A 19,782-nucleotide genomic window follows, 5' to 3' on the forward strand; every position below is an offset into this window, starting at 1 on the left:
AACGGATATAGTGAACTCCCGGTTATAGTGAACCGAAATTTCGGTCCGTTGAAGGTTCGCTATACTATATACTTTTACTGTATTATATTTGAGAGTTTAATTTTGAGTCTGAAGACTTTGCTTTTGTGCACATGTTGGGTTCTGACTTTCGTGTTTGGCTTGTGATCTCTATTTAAATGGAGTTGGGTACTGATTCAAATCACCCATCCGAATTAGTAATTCTAAACCCTTAATTGAACCGATTCTATTGATTCAAATCACCTAGATTACTTGTTTTGCCAACTCTAGGTTTTCATAATTCCACATAGAAAAAAAGTAAATAAACATTTTGCACAACTTAGCAACTTTTATTTTCCTTCTCTGTGCCATATACAGTAAATTTATATAAAGACTGCAATAACAGTAGCAGATTGTAACACTGAGAACAATCTTCAATGGTATTTTTTTCCATTACAACAACTGTTAACTGCAAAAAAATGTGCATTGTATATGGTACATAAATTTGTAAAATTTTTCGATAAAACGAATAAATTGCATGTTGATTATTTAAAAGGTAAATAAGTTACAAAATATAAAAGAAATATTTTGATAAAATTTCCATGTTAACCCTGAACAGTTTTATTTGTATGTACTATGTATAAAATTTTTTTTTCATTTTTAAAAACAATTTTGCATTTTTCAAGATATTAATGCTATGTGCTCTTTAACAATTATAGGACACGAACATTTTTTCAAGTTTTCTTAAAACGTTTGAGTTATAAACTTTAATAATGGGCATAAACATATAAAAAATAAATCTAAAAATTCCTAATATTAGCAAAAAGAGCAGGCAACTTACTAAGGAAATTTATGACTAAAATGTCTTAAAAGTATAAAATAGTTTATTAGTAATACAAGGCAATATACAAGATTTCGAAATAAACTATTATTAGCTAGAATATTTTAAAATTCAATCTTATAATAAGCATATAATATGGCGAGAAAAAGTTAGATTTTTTTCTCTGTTCTATTAGCTTGTGTATAAATTTTGACTCCTGTTTTAGTTTTTTCTTATCTGAAAACATTGTATCAAACAACTGCTTATTTCGTTTAATGTATTTATTTTTTAAGTTTTTTGATTTTGTAAAAATTAGCGATTCCTCCTCCTATCAATACAAGCATTTTGTTTGATTTGGAAAAATAATTACGTAAAACAAAAATAATTTAAAAAATAATTCTTTTTAATTATATAATTAGCAATTTTAAAACTTAACAACTTAACCCTTCCATTCAATTCTTCCTCAAAGAATTTTTTTTAAATAGTACTGTGGTAATAGGTAAAAGTATTAAAATTATTAACTCTAAAGGCTTCAGGGCTAACATGGTTTTGGTGATTAACATCATATAGGTGCTTAGCTTTTAACAATGTATATTGTATTGCTTCACAGTTAAATCACATGTTAATGTTGCTGTACACATATTTTCTTTTATCATAGTGTGCATTCTTAGTATCTAGAAATGCTTAAATATAAGAATAGGCTACATCTTTAACAGCAGGGTATACAGAATACTGGAAGTCTGGAAATAAATTCACTACTTTAAAAATATACTTGAAGCATTTCTTTTTAACAAATATCACTTTCTAACCAGATATTACTAGCCAGTTCAGTTTTGCATAGCTAAAATGAGTAATAAAACAGTACCTTGAACTGGGAAAGATATCTGTACCCGAAAGAGCAGAAGCTTTGCTATTAAGCCTGCTTTAGCTTTAGATCATAATTGCATAATTACTTCAACACACACAGTACATTCAGTGAAACAATTAAAATTTATGAAATAGTTTGTCTTTAAACGAGATGGTCAAAGTTTTTCTAGTTTCAACTTTTAAATCTTTTCTATATCACCCAAATCTAGCATCTGATTAATTATGATACAGCAGTTGTAATCCTTAAACAAGCAACATTGATTTAAAATCTCAAATTACCAATAAAAAGCGTTAAATGTGAAGAATACATAAAAGTGAGATATAATATTAGGAAAAAAATATTCAGTTATTGCAGAATATTTAAAAGAAAAAAAAAATTATACATTTATACAGTAGTAACATTTCTGTTATTACAATTTGTAAATTTTATAGTCTAAAATATTAATTTTTGATTTCAGAAGAATTTTAAAGATCAACGCATTATAAAATTTTTATTTTCCAAAAATAACTTGTGATTTTCGAATTAAGGCAATGCGTAAATAAAAAGAAATTGCTAACAATATCTGAAAGTGAATTCCTGCAAAATTTCATGTATTGAATTTAAGTTATTTATTGCTTTAGGGTAATACATTTCATTTCTTATTTATCATTTTCAATGGGTAGATATTTTTGAAAACTAAATGTTAATTATTCTAAACGCTATTTTTGGCTTAAAAATTCATAGTCTCCATCCTTCAACAGCTGAATTAAATAATTGAAATGGAAAGAGGTAATTAATTTACTCAAGGCTAAAGCGTAATTTCACAATTCCTTTTTTTTCATTCTTTTTTTATTTATATTTGAAAATTCTTGAGAATGCTATTTTTTAACGCAATCATGTATGTGACAAACATTAAACATTTATATAATGAAACTAAAATATTTTTTTTCCAAATTTTAAATATACTTCAGTACCTTTTTATTTACATAAACTTTTAATTTCATAAAAAAGAATGTCATTTGAAAGTTATATTTTGGAAATCCAACTTTTGTTTCCTTTCACTACTTGTTTCATCAGTAATATGAATAAAATCGTATATAAAGATTTTTGAGAAATCTTCAGCCTTTTTACAATTCAATAATAAATAGAAAATTCATCAATTAGTATTATAAAGCTGTTTAATTAACGTAGTTTCAAATTAAGTGCATAAAATGAAGCAAGACAAAAATAATTAAAGAAAGAACTTATTGATTGTTTAAATACTGTGAGTCAATATTTAGAATCTTAAGTAAATGTATATGTAAATTTGTTTTTCTTATGCAGGATAAATAATCATATCAAAAATGGTGTGTAAAAAATGTTAAAGTTTAATAAAATGTTAATTACAAAAATCATTAAAAGTTAAACTTTAATTATTATTTAGAAAGTAATAAAATCCAATAAATTTTCTTTAAATATATATCAAAACTTTAAAACGTATAACACACATTAGTCAATGCATTTTGTGACAGAAAAATCTATAGTAAAAGTGTTATTAATCAAATTGCATAAATATTTTTTTCCAAATTCAAGTACAATAACTAAAATACCATTAATTATTTATATCTTTAAAGAAGAATTAATAATTATTGTTAAGTTCATAATTGTTAGCATATATAAATTGAAGTTTATATCTCTGCACTTTATGCAGCTAAATTTTCATTACTGTGCTTTTCTCATGAGCTGTAAAAATATTCTATTTTTACAGTTCATAAAATAAGACCACATAGATGATTCAAACAAAATTAATCTTGTAAAGAAAATTTAAGACATCTTTAAAATGAACAAAAGAGCCTAAGGATTTTGTATCACTGAATGACACAATAGAGTTGATTCCTTTCTGTAAAATTGTTAGCTGCACATAGTTAGAAATATTACAAGTGCTAAATCTGCCACCTGAAATCTACGCTACATATCTCCATTAAAGTCATCTCTTACTACACAAATACGATGAGGGACACTGACTACATTAAAAATTTAGAAATATGTGGCTTCGTTTATGATTACACAAGCAAATAATGAAACACATGAATTTCTCTAAAATATACAATGAACTCTATTGCAATGAATTAAAGTAGCTCTGATGTATTGAGTTAAGGTGTTTTGCATTGGAAAAGCACTTGGGATAATAGAATGCAAAAGCTTTCTGTACATATAAGTTTAAACTTTTACATAAATTTAATAAACTCATTTGTACAGATAAAATACAGCAGGTGTCAACATTAATCAAAATTATGCTTTGCACTGACAAATACTTCAAAAGCAAGGGCATAACATTTTCTTTTTCATTAAATCAAGTGCAAGTATTTAATATACAGTAAAAAAGTTACATACTAAGACGCGCACAAATTATATGAACTCACATAACATTTTTAACTTCGAAAAAAAAGACAGCAGAAAATGTGCTAAGAGTAAATGTCGTGTATAACATTTAAAAATAAAAACTTAAAACGTTTTCATTAACAATATATTTTTTTTTCATAAAGGGAAAAATATAAGAGGTCCCTTTACAATTCACGAATGTACAAACCACTAACTTCAAATAAAGGGTATAAGCTAATTCTATATTAGCTAGTGGCATGTACACACATATTTTTTCCGAACCTCTCTTTATTATTCTATGTATATATGTACAACTGTATGACCCAAATGAATTGGATCCCAAGACTTACCTAGAACGGGTTTAGCTTAACAATCAATTAGAGACAGCGTGCCCGAAAAGGAAACCTTTTAATAGAGATATAACGCTGCCTACTTATTCAAAAAGCTTCCTGGTGAAACATTTTTTTTTTCCAGTTTAATTGCAATCATGTACACAAAAGAAAGTTTTTGTCGCCCTCTGTACAGAGGGGGTTGACACAATGTCCACTCTTTACGAATTTCACTTTTGCGGGATGGTGAGGGAAAGTCGTCTTGGCCGGGGCATGTCGTACTCCTCCATGGAAAGAGTGCGCCGTCGACCAATGGCTCCCAGAGACTTTGGATCACCCCCTGAGAATGTCCTCTGTCGCTCAACTCCTGGCATTGTTACCGATGTCACTAGAAATGATAATTAAACGAATTTTGAATAAAATACTCAACTACAGTGATGTAGAACAGAAAAACAAATTTTATGAAAGTTAGCATTTTAGGGAATTAAGATTTAGGTGGGCCCAAGGCCTGATTATAGCCTAGGCTCAATAGGCATGGGACTAGGGCCCACAATTTCTGAGGGGCCTCAAAAATTAGTAAAAAGTCTGATCAACGGTGGGCTAGCTATGTGTTGGTTTAAGTACTAAATAAAAAATAATTCAGCTGATCGGTGACTTTTAGCAAAAATCACTGATTTCAAATGTTTGTGGTCACCAAACTATTTTTATTTTGACATAACATTGCTTTGTTGTTTCATATTTTACTTTAATTTATACATACGTAAACTTTATCTTAGAAAAATAATCTTCAATTGTTTGCTTTCAAAATTTCTTAGAGTGTTTCTCTTGAATCATGCAGTTCAATTGATTCTTTTTCATTATTAGGACTACTCTTCAGTAATTTAATTTCAAAACATTTCGTAAGGGGCCCAGATAATTTGGCGGGCCTTGGGGCTTAATTTGTCCTTAATTGTAATCGGTCCCTGGGTGGGCCATGGTAGCCCTGTGGTTAGATAATTGAATTCCGAATCGGAGGGCCTGGTGTTCGATCCTCGACTTCCCACAAAGTACATGCAATAAGTATACTCCTGAAATTTATGGAATTAAAAGTCCTCCGGTTGGTCGCTGCGTAGTACCATGGGTACAGGGATCTGTATAAAATTTCCCTCCTTACTTCGATGATGAAATATTCTGATTAAAAATCTCGATGGATCTGTGGATGGTTGGGATCGCCTAAAATTTGAGTATGAAGGAGTGCTTATGCTTATTATCCTAATCAAAAATTTTAATAGATCCGGCAAATTTGTTTTATTTTGGTGTTATGGATGTTACCCTGTCTTCTAAAATACGTCTTTTTGAATTATGACTTTCAAGTCGACTTAAAATGAAATAGATATAATCAACTGGAAACACATGCCACCGATTCTTAGTAATGTATACAAAAAGGAATTTAAAGCATTTTGCATAGAAACTTATACAAAAATTTACTTACAATATCCAAGTCCTTTAACAAACAGCAGTAAGCTTTGGGATAATTTTTCGGGCTGAAAGAGAAAGAGAAAATAATCACTTTTTATTCGGTAAAAGCTATTTTATTTTAGACCTTTATACAGTATTGATGATCAACACAAATATTTACATTAATCACAGCTCGTTAAAAAAATACTAAAACGATTCCAAAAATTGAAGAAGAAAGAAATTAAGTATACACGTATTTCAAATTTAAATTTTTATTTTATTTATTTTAGAAAAATTTAATTGCTGTTCAAAATTTGTAAGTCTTAGAAGCTTGAAATTACGAAAGTATGTAAAAAAATTTAAAAGGAGTTTGACGGAATAAAAAAAAAATTACGATTCGATTAATCGAAAATTATTAGCTGTTAAATTTGTAGTAAAGAAAAACATGTTAGTCGATTTACAACTGTCCTCTGAAATGTAAGTAGTTTTTTAGTTAGAGTAGTTTTGCGTTTGAGTAGATGTCAGTCAAAAATAGAGAGAGATTCTAGATAAAAATCTTAACATTCTCAGTGGTGGACGGATCATAGGTTAGAGTCCCAATTTTGTCATGCTGAACATGGGACGCTTTCGTGGTTTTCCTCTCCATGTAACGCAAATGCAGGTTAGTTCCATCTTCCACAGAGGCAAATTTCTCTCAATAATTGATCCAGAAGTTCCCTTGTCTTCTGGATTGGGTATTAAATTACAAGATTACTGAGTTGAACATTGGTAATCGTAAACCCATAAATGCGTCGGCTGTTCAACGACGGTTATAAATTACCCGATTATAAGCCGCCGTGGCTCAGGGAATAGAGCGTTCGCTTCCCAATAAGGTGGTCCAGGTTCGAACCCCACTTATGACTGGTTTATACGAATTCTGCTCCCGACGCGCAGTAACCACGATGTTGACGTAAAGTATCCTCAGTGATAGATGGATCACGAGTTAAAATCCCCTTGCCGTCTGGCCAACCTTGGGAGAAAGTCGTGGTTTTCCTCTCTATATAGCGCAAATGCGCTTTAATTCCATCTAAAAGTCCACCACGAAAGCTAGTTTGTTCCAATGTCTGATCTAGGAGTTGCCTCATCTTTTGGATTGGACTCAAAATTATACAAGGCTGTGGAGTTGAACATTGATTGTCGTAAACTCAGAATTCAAGGCCAGTTATAAAATAAAGTAGATTAGTGATAAAATAAAATAAACAGATTATTTATGCTCCTATTTGTGACTGTGGTATGTAAGAGGAAAAATAGAATAGTTACTGCTTGTGCAAAGACGTCTCCTACGCTATCCAGTTTCAGGAATGAAGTCTTTTGTTTATCCATACGACCATAAAGACTCTGGACGGCCTGTAGATGTGCAGCTCTTCCACCACTCACCAACAGCACATCCATGGTTCTATTAGAAGAGATAACATAGTGAATGCTTCGACAAAATTTTAAGATTTGATTATTTTTAGAATTTACAAAATAACTAGTATTATTGTAGAATTCACTATACAATTGGATACCTGCATGCGACATAATCGCGGGTTAATTGTGGCATTCGTTTATGACTCTATTCGAAAGCCAATCAGGTTCGAGACACACACGTGAACGCTTACTGGTATTCAATTTAATCTGGTCCGAAAATTGATTACTAAGCCTAATTGCTATAATGTTAATCCCCAATCACAACCACGTGATTAGGTCCAAGCATGTAATTTAAATACCACATGGGTGATCATAATTACGTATTTTTCTTCTCGAGTTGCAAGTACCCAATTATTATAGTAGAATTTATTATCTTTATAAACCTGTTATTCAAACTATCAACTTATCTTAATTACGCTCAAAAACTTTCACCTGAAATAATCATTTAAATGAAATAAATCGTTTGCTTTTATCAATCTAATTTAAGATCAAATTATTATTGTAGAATTTATTATAGAATTTTTGAGATTTATTATGGATTTTTTTAATATTTTTTTAGAATTAATTATTTTTTTACACAAATTATTCAAACAATCAATTTATCTTAATTTCTTCCCTAAAATATCATCTGAAATATTTAGTAAAATAAAATTAATTTTGAGCTTTTATCTATTTAGTTTATTATAGAATCGCTATTGTAGAATTTTTTGTGTATTGAAAATTAGCCTTGATGTTTTGTGCTAGATATATGTTTAAATAATCTCACAAATTTTGACCAACTTATAATCTACAGTTGTTCAAAAATAATTACGGACCCAAAACATCGTCTTATTTGGTATTGTTTCTTATAAAATTAACATTTTATGGTTATAAAACAATACAACATTTTGAGGAAATAATTTTATAAATTATGAATTTTTAGAATTAATCCATTTTTATTTCGATTTTACTTGCCGCTTTTTCTTTAAAAAGTTTTATTACAGGTATAAGTGAGAACTTATATAAATGCGACAAAAAATCGTTATAATTTTTAAAAAAAATATGCATAAAAATGAAATTGTGAGATTTCTTTATATTTAGAATCTTGTTATAATTCAGAAGATTGTATATTAGAACTTGAAAAAAGATATTTCACGCAGTGAATTTTATTTTCCTTTTTTAAGAGAATATTAAGCACACAAAAATTCATTAGGTTTAAATTTCTTTCTTTATAGCTCTAGTTAGAAGCTAGTATCAAATTGGTGATAGAGCATAACTTAAACTAATCACATCGAAAAATGCATTTACTTATAAAAGCAAAACAGCAATTTCAAATTATATTGTATAAAAAGCATATTTTTATATAATATTTAAATATTATTTTATTAATATAATAAACTATACTCAGTACTTACTTAAGATTAGTTTCTATGGCACTTGTAATATCTTTTCGGCTGAAATAAAAATTGTAATTGTTACTACACAGAAATATAATTAATTTAAAGCAAAAGTTTATATAATATTAGATTTTTTAAATTTTGTCTCTGTATTCAGAGGTAATAGGTTTAAATGACATTTATTTACAGGGAATATGCTGGGAATTTAAATACTCCATTAGTCAGGAAAAATTAATTCGAGTTGGAGGTTTTACATCATTTTAAAGAACGTAACTTTAAATGGCAAAATACAAAATTTGAGCGAAATCGATCGAATAGTTTCTGAGAAATAAAATTTTGAAAAGTATCTTTGGAATTCAATTTTTAAGAATATGTTTAAGAATAAGGCATAGTTGAAATATATTGATAATATAAAATTAATTTCATTGATTGCAAAAATTAGGGAAATTCGTCAAAGATGGGAGAAATTTGATAAAAAATCACTGAATTTTTTTTCTTAGTGCTTGTGGCCCTTCTGAAAACGCATTTTGGCTTAAAATTATCTTTTTAACTTTGCTTGCAATAAGAGATGAAATAAATGAGATAGCTAAATTCTATTTATTGGCGTGTCAGTGTTTCAACATTTAGCATGAACAATTAATTAAACATTTTTCCCAGAAGCACTCCAACATATTCTAAGGGACTACTTGTACGTTCAACTAAGCTTTACTGTGCTAGGCAGGACATTGGCCCGTGACGCAAGAGCCTACTTAAGTGCTCACAAGCATAAACTAATACCATAAAACCTTGAGAAAAAATTTCCATGCCAAAAGATTCCGGATAGTTAGACCTAAAATTCAAACATGCTTTAGCTCCATTTTCCCTTAACAAAAAGGAGCGTTCGCTCGAGACTATTGCAAGTAACACAATTTATGCACACCAGAGTTTGAAAAATGATTTTAAATCACCCTGAGATTTGTTTTTTATATTCAAAAATTATTTAGATTTCTTAATTTATTATTTTTTTAAACTTACTTCATGTAAGATTCAACATATCGACGCAAATTCTTGGCATTAATTTTATTTTTTAACTTTTCTGTGTAATCTTGGATCAAAGTTTCTTTGTTTTCCACACTTTCCAGTTGCTGGAAAAGAAATTATTTGACTGTTTAAAAAAAGGAAGAAAAATGAAAAAAAGTGCTACGAAATACAAAATGTAGTGCTTATACGTTTTAAAATAAAATTTCAAAACAAAAACTATCTAGTAAAAGAAAAAAAGATTGCTGAAAAAAAAGTAAGTTTTATATTGTGCTAGATATCTTACTAGATAGTTTTTCTATGATTTCTGTTTATTTAAGATTCAATCAGAAAATTTTCACTTATTTCTAGTGAAGTTGAAATTTATTTTAACCTCCAAATATATTACGCACAGCATTAAAAAAAAATCTACATTTTTTTAATACTTATTTTTTATAGATAGTTTAAAATTTACTTGCTGGATCAAAAAGTTACATAATTTAATACATTGTATATTTAGAAAAAAATCATTTCATGAAAACAAAGTTAGCATTTAATCGAAAATTACTAAATATTATTAACTACTTTTTAATAATAATTATTTAACGCTGACACATATTTTTTTTTTTAAAAGAAAACTACGGAAAAGATTTTATCCTTTTTTTCTAATTAATGTTATCCTAGAACAATGAGCTAGGACTATGAGTAAATTAACATAGAACTATGAGTAAATTAATAACTGATAGTTTGACCTTGTTAACATCAAATATATTTAAGAATTTATCAGCTTTTTGATTAGCATAATAAGAATTGTTAAAAAGATTTTAAAAAAAGGAATAAAAAACTATGCTTTGATAACTTTAAAAAATTATGCAAGGAAATTAAAGAAGACCATTATTCAGGGTTAATAAACCTAAAGTACAAACTTAAATTATGTAATAAACCACATTACCATTTAAGTTCTAAATTATATGAATTAATATTGTTTTGAACATAATATACCATTTTTTACTAAGAATACCTAACACCAATAAATTGAGAGCTTTTGATATAAATGGTTTTAAAAAAATGAAGTTTTTTTCATCCTAAAATTAAAAACATGCTTACATCAATATCATCATCATCGTTATTTAAATGCAATTTTAATGCTATTTAAAATCTGTTAGGATTTTATAACATAAAGATTTAAATATACATTTTCAAACATTCCTATTTAATATTAATTACAATAATGCATGCAAATCAACAAATTCTCAATATCTACTAAGTAATAAAATAGCATACGCAAGAAACAATGTTAAAAAAGTGCTTAAATAAATTGACATTCACAGAGCACAATTTTATTACGAAATAAAAATATTAGTGTATTAGTTATTTATTTACATACAGTATCGATCAACGGTTCCCAATTTTTTAAGACTACGGAACCCTAAATGATCGAGCATCTTTTGATGGAACCCCAAATAAACATATAAAATTCATTAACCACTAACAGCCATGCGTTTCGACTAAAAAAAAAAGGCTTATTATTTTGATAACATTGAATGTGAAGAATGAAATTTTTTTCAATTATTGTTTTATCAACGAAACTCTAAAAATAAGTTATGTCAAACCGTTAAATTTGCAGGCCTGTAATAGTATCTAGTTTAGTTCTGAATTCGTTTCTAGTGATTACATTAGTTTAAAATGAATAAAATAAGCTGAATTATAGTTTCGAAAAACAACTCTTTTAAACTTTGAGAATAGTTATGAAAAACTTAATTCGTTATTCTTGAATTTGATATCAACGAAATTATAATTTATTGTTTTGTTATAAATATAATTGCAAGTTTCAAAAACAATTACTGATTTAATAAATTTAAACTCTTGGAACTTCAGTGACCCTCTCACGGAACCACAGGGTTCCGCAGAACACCGTTTGGGAACCGCTGTTATAGATCATCAGAATGACAACCGATTTGCATTATTTTAAAGAGTGAAATATTATGCGTAATTGTGAGCATGCAAGTATGTAAACAATAAAATGGTGCGGATTGGTTAAATTTCTCCTATATATATCTATATATATAGTTAAATAAGCTTATGTATTTCAGAACAAATGGCTTTCATCTTTTATACAAGGAACTCAAATCAGATTTGAAAAATATTTTGGCTCGTTTGTTTCTTGCATTGTATGTTATTCACTGCTGCTCATGATTAGATAGATCCTGGTGATAGAAACTCAAAGGATAGATCTTGAGTCAAAATTCCATTGTTTTGTTGAGCTACTCCTATTTCCGCAACAGCTTGCTGTGAGTCAAGGAGGGGGAGGGGGAGGTATGAGTAATGGAGGTATGAGCCTTCATAATTTTGAAGCCAACAGCATCATTGTAGTAATGCAGTCAGCATTACGCACAGACAGCCTATATTTCCCCGACAAGCTGGTACCTATCGACCTATGCTTTAAGACATTACATAGGATTGAATCCTAATCCTTGAAAGATTTATGTCATCAGTCTCACTTGCAGATATGCGTATAAAATTTCTTTGGAAAAATTGGTAATATGTTGTAATGTACTTGAACAGTTTGTTAAATAACTTTATTTTTAATCCTATATTAAAAATAATAATTTACAGATTCAAATTGCTGTAATTCATGAGCCAATAGAAGTTTTTCTCAGTGTTCTCTTTTTCATATTATTTCTATTTATTCTTCAAATAAGTCACTTGGTTACTAAGTTATCGCTTTTGTGCCAGTTTTTTCACCAGTTTAAAACTGCAATGATATTCCCCAGATGAGTAGACAAATATGTGGATGAAGTACGTCAATTCATAAAATAAAGTAAGATTGGGAGGTGAAGATATTTTCATTGAAATCGGTAAGGCGCCTTAATTTCTTAAACGGAATTTGTTTATCAAAATGAGGAAAAGTTGAAAAAAAATATGTATTCGCTTGTTAAGGGTTGAAGTTTTATCTTTCGTATTTCTCTTATTCTCTTATTTTTATTTTTGGGTATCGCCAAAAAAATTAAATTGAAAATAGCCAAAAATTTGGCGATTATTTTTGGGAAGATATCAATACGGAAACCTTACGAAATAAAATATGTTTCAGTTACGTGGTATTAAGACACATCACTTAACACATTAAGAGCCAACATTCCCAGTAATATTTTTCTTAAAGATAGACAGGTAACTAAATTGTATCTGTAAGGTAAATTTCAAGAATGAAACAAGACATTCGTATGTGTTTACCATAATAAATTAACATAAATTTCGATATTTTAAATTAAAATTAGGTGACTGTAATATTTTAATATTAAAGTGGTAACTAACAATCGAAAATTTCAACTTAAAGTAAAATGCTCTGCCACTTATTTAATAAAGTTACTTTGCATCACTGTAAAATATTGTGTTTTTGTAACACCAGTCTAAAATAGTTTTTGCATTTGATTTTACCCCTTTTATATTTTTGCTACAGAATATTCAATTTTTCTTTTTTGAATTTTTTTAAATGCAAACTTTGATGTCTTATAATTTGCTTTGACTTCTAAAATATTTCAAACTCACGAAAACTAATGACAGATACAGATGAAATTTATAAATTATACAGTTTATTTCTTGTTATTTTAAAAGATAAAAAATTTTTAGGAGTAAAAACCTACAATAAATGCATGAATACTCAAAATTTATTTAAATATAATCAAATGTTAGGCAATATAAAATCAAGCGTGAAAATATTTTTGTTCTACAAAAATGGAATGTTATATGTTTGAAAATTTATTAAACTAAAAATTGGTTAAGCTTTAAAGATATATTTTTGCTGCATCAAAATTAGTAGGCTTCTGTAATTTTCGTTTTAATAATCACTAGGCTTCAACTATGTAACATTCCTCAATCGCATAAATTACAAAACATAAAATACAACTTTCTATTCGTTTTTACTTATTTACAACAATAATTAGATACCGTCAAGTGACGTCACCATAAGTAAATCGTGTCATTTATCAATTCAGAAGCCAATCAAGTTCGACACACACTAGTGACGTTGCTTGCAGGTATCCAATGAAATCTGATTTAAATCACATGGTTAGGCATAACCACTTCACTTCTTCTCGAGTTGCAAGTATCCAATATCAGAATGAGAATTGTTAAAGTGCAATTCATTCTAATTTACAATATATATTTGTGCAGTGGAGATGCAGATTTCGGGTGAAAAACAGAACGAAACCATGCAAGCACTAAAAAATAACTCTAATAAATTTAAATGCATGCAGTTGCGAAATAATCTTTACCTCCTGATTGTTTTCACAAGTCACGACAGATGTTGAGAAGCCGCAATACAGAAGAGGGAATGATTTTAAAAAGAACAGAACCAACAGTAAAAGATAAGTTACAGGCCCAAGTACTTACATAAAGGCAACATTTATAAAGTTTCCAGGGTAATATGGGAACAACACGTAAATATCAAATGAATATTAAATACACAATAAGCAATTTGTTTTAGCATATGTATTCATGCTACTATGCCACAAGTAAAACACATTAATAAGGCCATCGTTAAAAGCAGTTACAAGAAGATATTTATAAAAATTCTTATTTTTTTAATACAATCATGCAGATGGACATTTTTTAAATGAAATACTTAAGTTTATTTTACACAAATAAATAACGTATCCTTATAAAAGTTTCGTAACAATATTTGTTATTTATGTAAATAGTATTTGTATGTTTGATGGCCTACCTTTTGTTTTCCAGCTATTAAATATAAAATGTAATAAACATGAATACAAAATAGTTCTTTTTTTGTTCAAAAAGAACATAAGATTTGAATGCATAGTACAACTTAATATTTTAAAGTATAACATTTCAGGAATATTTATGTTTTGAAACGTTTATCAGGCTGTTTAACCACACAATTATGTATTATATATCTGAGCCATTAACGATGACAAGTAAATTAATTCAAATGCTGTGAAATGAATAAATATTTCATACCAATTAAGCTGTTTAACCACACACTTTTTTTTCTTCTAGTACCTATACAGAATAGCCATTAAAGATGACGAGAAAACTAATTATTCAAATTAATGAACAATTCAAATTTTGTCAATTGAATGAATATTTATCCTCAATTTCAAGCTTTTTAACCACATATTTTTGTCCTATGTAGAAAATAGTCATCAAAGATGGCAAGTAAATGAATTATTCAGATAAATGAACAATCAAATGAGTGATAAATATTGGAAGATAATATAAATTTATTGAAACGGTCCAATTAAATCAAATGAATGAACTTTTTAAATGATGTAAAATGAATAAATATTGAGTGAATGAACACTTCTTCAATCCAATGAAAGAATTAATATTAAATGTAAGTACAGAATAGAATTCATGCGTTTTAGTAACTCTGAATGTTTAACTTAGTCTTATCGATCCTTTCTTTTCTTTTCAAAACTATCTAAATTGAATGTAACTACTACTAGTTGTGGTATTTACTTGATTGAGTTCATTGAATTACTCCTCATTAGAAGGGATGTGTAGTTAAATTGCATAAGAGTTAAATGCGGTTATACTGCTCTGAATTCCATGAAATGAAAGCCCCTGAAAGACGAAGTATTCTGGGAGTTAGCAGGGTAGCCAATCCATTGACTGGTTTTTTTCCCAAAAAATATTAAAAATAAGAAAAAATTTAAACTGAAAGAAAAATTACCAGAAAATAACTTAGAGATCCAATCTGTCAATTTCTCATAAGTAATTTATAAGAAATTTCCTTTACTCTAAGAAAGTGAAGAAAATTTATAGTAGTCATTCCTGGACTACTCTTGAAACATTCGTTTTTTTTATTATTTTGCTTGCTTTACTTTTCTACTAATTATAGCTTATTTCACAAATTTATTGCCAAAATCACACGCTTCTATTTGAAATAAAAAACCTAGTTATTTATTACAGATTGAACAGATTATACTAAGTTTTATAGACACAAAAGTATTTTTTAAGCATTTTTTGCTTCGTTCCTCAGAACTTTTTTTTTAAAAAAAGAAGAAAAAAACACTAGGTTTGTTAATATTTATGTTAACTGAAAAAATAAAATACAGAGTGCAAACTTAAGTCCGCATTCTATTCTTAACTTCTGGGCCCTGCAGCTAAGAATTGCAGCTTTGGCTATAAAAAGAATGTCTTGGTTTAGTAAAGTGGTAATGCCATTCAAATTAAAACAACCTACAGCTTCATCTTTGCTGAAAACTGCACAGTTATAGAAAAAGTGACTAACAAAAAATTTATCCCCATTTTCGATTTAGTATCGTGTGAGCATTAATGATTAGAAACACGCTTATAACAAGCAAATGTTTATTCACCATTTCATACACTGTAATGGGATGAAACAATCTTATAAAATGGAAGAAATAGTTCTTTTTTCATTCTAAAATTGTTCCGTCATGTCAAGTAGAAACAATTGTTCCCTTTAAGCAAATGTGTATCTAATGTATAACGGGATTAAATCGATGGTACTGAATAATTTTGTAATTCACCTTTTTCTCTCATCTCTTACAGTTTTTGAGATCGGAAAGCTTACTTCTGCAATTTTTTCTTTCTAGAAGGCGCTTAATACGCTGGATGCTAGGTAGCGCACCCTGCAGAGCATAGCCACTTTAATATACCTAGATATCCGTGCTCCAAATGTAGCTGATTGAAGGTTAAAAGGAAGACGAACTTTAGTAAGCACCCTGTGTAACTATTCTTTAAAAAAAAACAATATTTAATTTTCCTTAACTGCAATACCATAATAACTTATCTGCTGTTTTGTAACAAAAACAGCAGATAAGACATATATTTTTTTAGTATTAAAAACAAGTGTTTAACATTTCATTTCATTTTGTTGTGGACTAAACGTGTTTACGAATACTCCTTTTTTAATAACATGTCATTTAAAACACATATTCATGAACTTCTTTAAAAATGTTTTTGATATATCTAAAAATAATTTCGTTTGTATTCAGGAATGATCCGTTATGTGTTTAATGTACAGGTGACATCAAAATGCTGGCTATAAATAAATCATCTCATCAAAACATTAATGTTACAGATTGAAATATAAAATTATACACTTTTTCATAAATGATTCATCTTATTTATTACTGCTTATTTCATTAATTAAATATTAACAAAGAATTTATGTTTAATATTCTTGAGTTTTTAACTTAAGTTAAATAAAATAATTATGAACTATGCATGTTTATTTCTAAAAACAATAATAGAGTAATTGAACAGGCAGATCTAAATAGGTTTTCTAAACAATTTTAGTGTACTGCTTAACTATTGTACTTGTTTGTTATTCTACTGTTTAACTATTGTACTTGTTTGTTATTCTAAATACCTTCATCTGCCAGCTCTACAAATATCTCAACGTTGAACATAAAGCACTATAATCAGGAATCAAAAGATCAAATTAAGAGAATTCAACTTTTAGTTCGGTAACGAATTCTTGATCCAAATTTTTAAGGATATATTTGTTTTGGTATTTGCTTGATTTGGTAGGATAACAAAGAATTGAAAATTACATAAAAAATTGTTCCAGTAAACAGTAGAGAATTTCCAGTAAACTTAGATAATTTTGGAATTAACCTTAAGGAGTATAAAATAAGCATTATAAAAAAAGTTATAGAACATTACTGCCACATTGCAAAAATAATTTAAATAAATAATCAATAAAGAACAGTTTTTAAAATTATAAAATACAAACATCAAAACCTATTTTTATACGACTGTTATATAATGAATAAAACATATTACACGAAATAATTGATAATTTTTAGTTTTTTTTAAATAATATAATAAAATCAGTTTAAATCGAATTAAAAGTAGAAAAACTATTCGATGCTACAAACGAACACTTTATACCATTTAATAAAGAGAAATTAAATCTGATTCTATCAATTTTTTTAAAGAATATAACTACTAAAAAGTTAGCAAAAAGCATTTATTCATTATAAAAATAAAAGGTATAATTAAAAAATATTTTTTTATAACTAGAAAGATTATATTTCTCAAATAAGGTTTTTTATTCGCAATAAAGATTCAAGAAAGAAATAATTCACAAATTGGTGTCAATTGGTTGACAATATTTAAAAAAAAAAAAAAAAAAAAAAAAAAAAAAAAAAAAAAAANAAAAACAGTAGCATATTTTAACTTACCGCTCCAAATTTATGCAGCACAAGATATTGTTCAGTAGAAGGATTCATGCCAACATTTGAAAGTTTCCAATTCATAAACTAAAAGTTAAAAAAAAGTTGTTTTACTATTACAGTTAAATTAGCTTTGCAATAAATTGTCTTTTGTTAAAACTGATCTAAATTGAAAAAAAGTGTCCATAGAGTTTAGAAAATATAGCACAATATTTAAAAAAACGTTCGCAAGTTCATAGATTTCTTTTTAAAAAAATATTTAGCTTTATTACTAAAGAAATGCAACTTAACTACAAAATTTGACAGACACTGTTTTCTGTTGACATTCTCTTACATAGTAAAACTCTTAAAATTTACATTCATTTTTTAGGGTGAATACAATATTAAAAGAGTCATTGACCTTCGTTCATTCAAAAAAGTAATTATGCAAATTCAATTCAATGCTTGAATGAGGGATTTGTTTTTAATTTCTGAATAGGGGATAAACTGGCTTTAGAACTAAAATGATTTTTAACCCTTTGACGCAGATAGGACACCGGGGTCTCTAATATATTTTTTAATGACGCTCTAATTACAAGCAAAATTTTATTTTGGCAGTTTTAAAGTGCAAAAACAGTATAATAGTTACTAAAAGAATCTTTTAAATTACCAGAATTATATTAGTACTAAAATTTAAAATCCCAAAAAGTAGTTAGAAATTTTTTTTCCATTCATATTTAAAAATTTATCAATAATTGATTTTGCAAAGTACAGAAATTTCAACAATGACTGATTGTTTCTCATAGATCTAAATAACTGGAAATATGCGCAAATTTGAAAAATTGTTTGGATGTAAAACTTGTTTGAAAGATTTTACCTTTAACGTAGATAAAGACACTGGTGTGTCAAGCTTATTTCCTAACCCTAAATTATTAAAATAATAACTATAATATTTTTCAATTACTTTGACCTAAATTAATAAAAAATAATGAAAAATATGTTTAGTGAAGATTCTGCGTCAAAGTGATAGACAACTAATTCTTAAGTCTGGAACATAAAACCAGAAGTATATTCAGGAGAAAATATAATGTTTTACAAGAAATAAATAATGTATACCTTATCTTTAAAATATTCCATCATTCCTACACCAGTTGATACACAGTGAATGAGAACTAATCCTAATACTCTGGAAGGATGAGCGAGCTGAAATTACATAAAAAAATAGTTAGTACGATATTTTATAGTTGTTTAATTTACAATTTTCATAAAATTAAACTAATAAATTTCATAAGATGCAGAAAAAATGTTTCAATTTTTAAATAAACAACGATGTACAGTGCTCAAAAGAAGAAAAAAAAAACGGACCATCCTAAATAACTTTCGATTGGATCATCACGTTTCCAGGACTCAATCTTAAGGGTTCGAGGGGTGACTTCAAACATGCTAATTAATTAGTACAGATGATATTTTATGTTAACAAAATTAGACTCAAAAGCGTATTTTCTCTTGAATAAACATGTCTCTTTATTACGAATTTGGGGGTTTTCACATTCAAAACATGGAGGGCAGCCGCAATCAGGAAAATATGGTCCCAACAGTTTGATCAGGAAAGCGGTACAAAATATGACCCTCTTAATGTTTATTTTACTTTTTGCGCATTTCGCCATACATTAAGTATTTTTTTTTAAGCAAATTAAAAACTTTTTGCACACAATTGTAACATTTAGTCAAAGATAATTCCAAGCTAAAAAATAAGTATTATAGTTTTTATTAAGTAATAGCCGTAAAAATTTGGAATTCTAAGGTATATAAATTTTTTAAATCATTTTAAAGAATGCAATTTTACGTAACAAAATACAAAACTTCGACAAAATCGGTTGAATAGTTCCTGACAAATTGAATTAAAAAAAAAAAGATTTTTTAAAAAATTCGATTTTTTAGGAACTATTCGACCAATTTCTCTCATATTTCGTATTTTGCCACGCAAAACTATATTCTTTTAAAAGATGTAAAAAATTGTTTACATTAT

General features: G+C 27.8%; 1 protein-coding gene across 4 annotated transcripts in view; it reads right to left on the reverse strand.

Annotated features, from left to right (window-relative positions):
• Positions 1–326: 326 nt before the first annotated feature.
• Positions 327–19,782, reverse strand: part of LOC107441008 (uncharacterized protein ZK1073.1) — a 117,451-nt gene continuing 97,995 nt past the window's right edge. For all 4 annotated transcript variants that reach the window (XM_043043899.2, XM_043043903.2, XM_043043911.2 and 1 more), the window contains exons 7-13: positions 18,870–18,956; positions 17,784–17,861; positions 9,631–9,740; positions 8,635–8,673; positions 7,091–7,226; positions 5,826–5,877; positions 327–4,742 (exon numbers count right to left, since the gene is read on the reverse strand). In XM_043043899.2, coding sequence (XP_042899833.1) covers positions 4,585–4,742; positions 5,826–5,877; positions 7,091–7,226; positions 8,635–8,673; positions 9,631–9,740; positions 17,784–17,861; positions 18,870–18,956 — 660 coding nt within the window. In that variant the 3' untranslated portion in view covers positions 327–4,584. The remainder of the gene's footprint in view (positions 4,743–5,825; positions 5,878–7,090; positions 7,227–8,634; positions 8,674–9,630; positions 9,741–17,783; positions 17,862–18,869; positions 18,957–19,782) is intronic.

The sequence above is a fragment of the Parasteatoda tepidariorum genome, chromosome 1 (genome assembly GCF_043381705.1).
Source record: "Parasteatoda tepidariorum isolate YZ-2023 chromosome 1, CAS_Ptep_4.0, whole genome shotgun sequence".
Taxonomy (NCBI): Eukaryota; Metazoa; Arthropoda; class Arachnida; order Araneae; family Theridiidae; genus Parasteatoda; species Parasteatoda tepidariorum.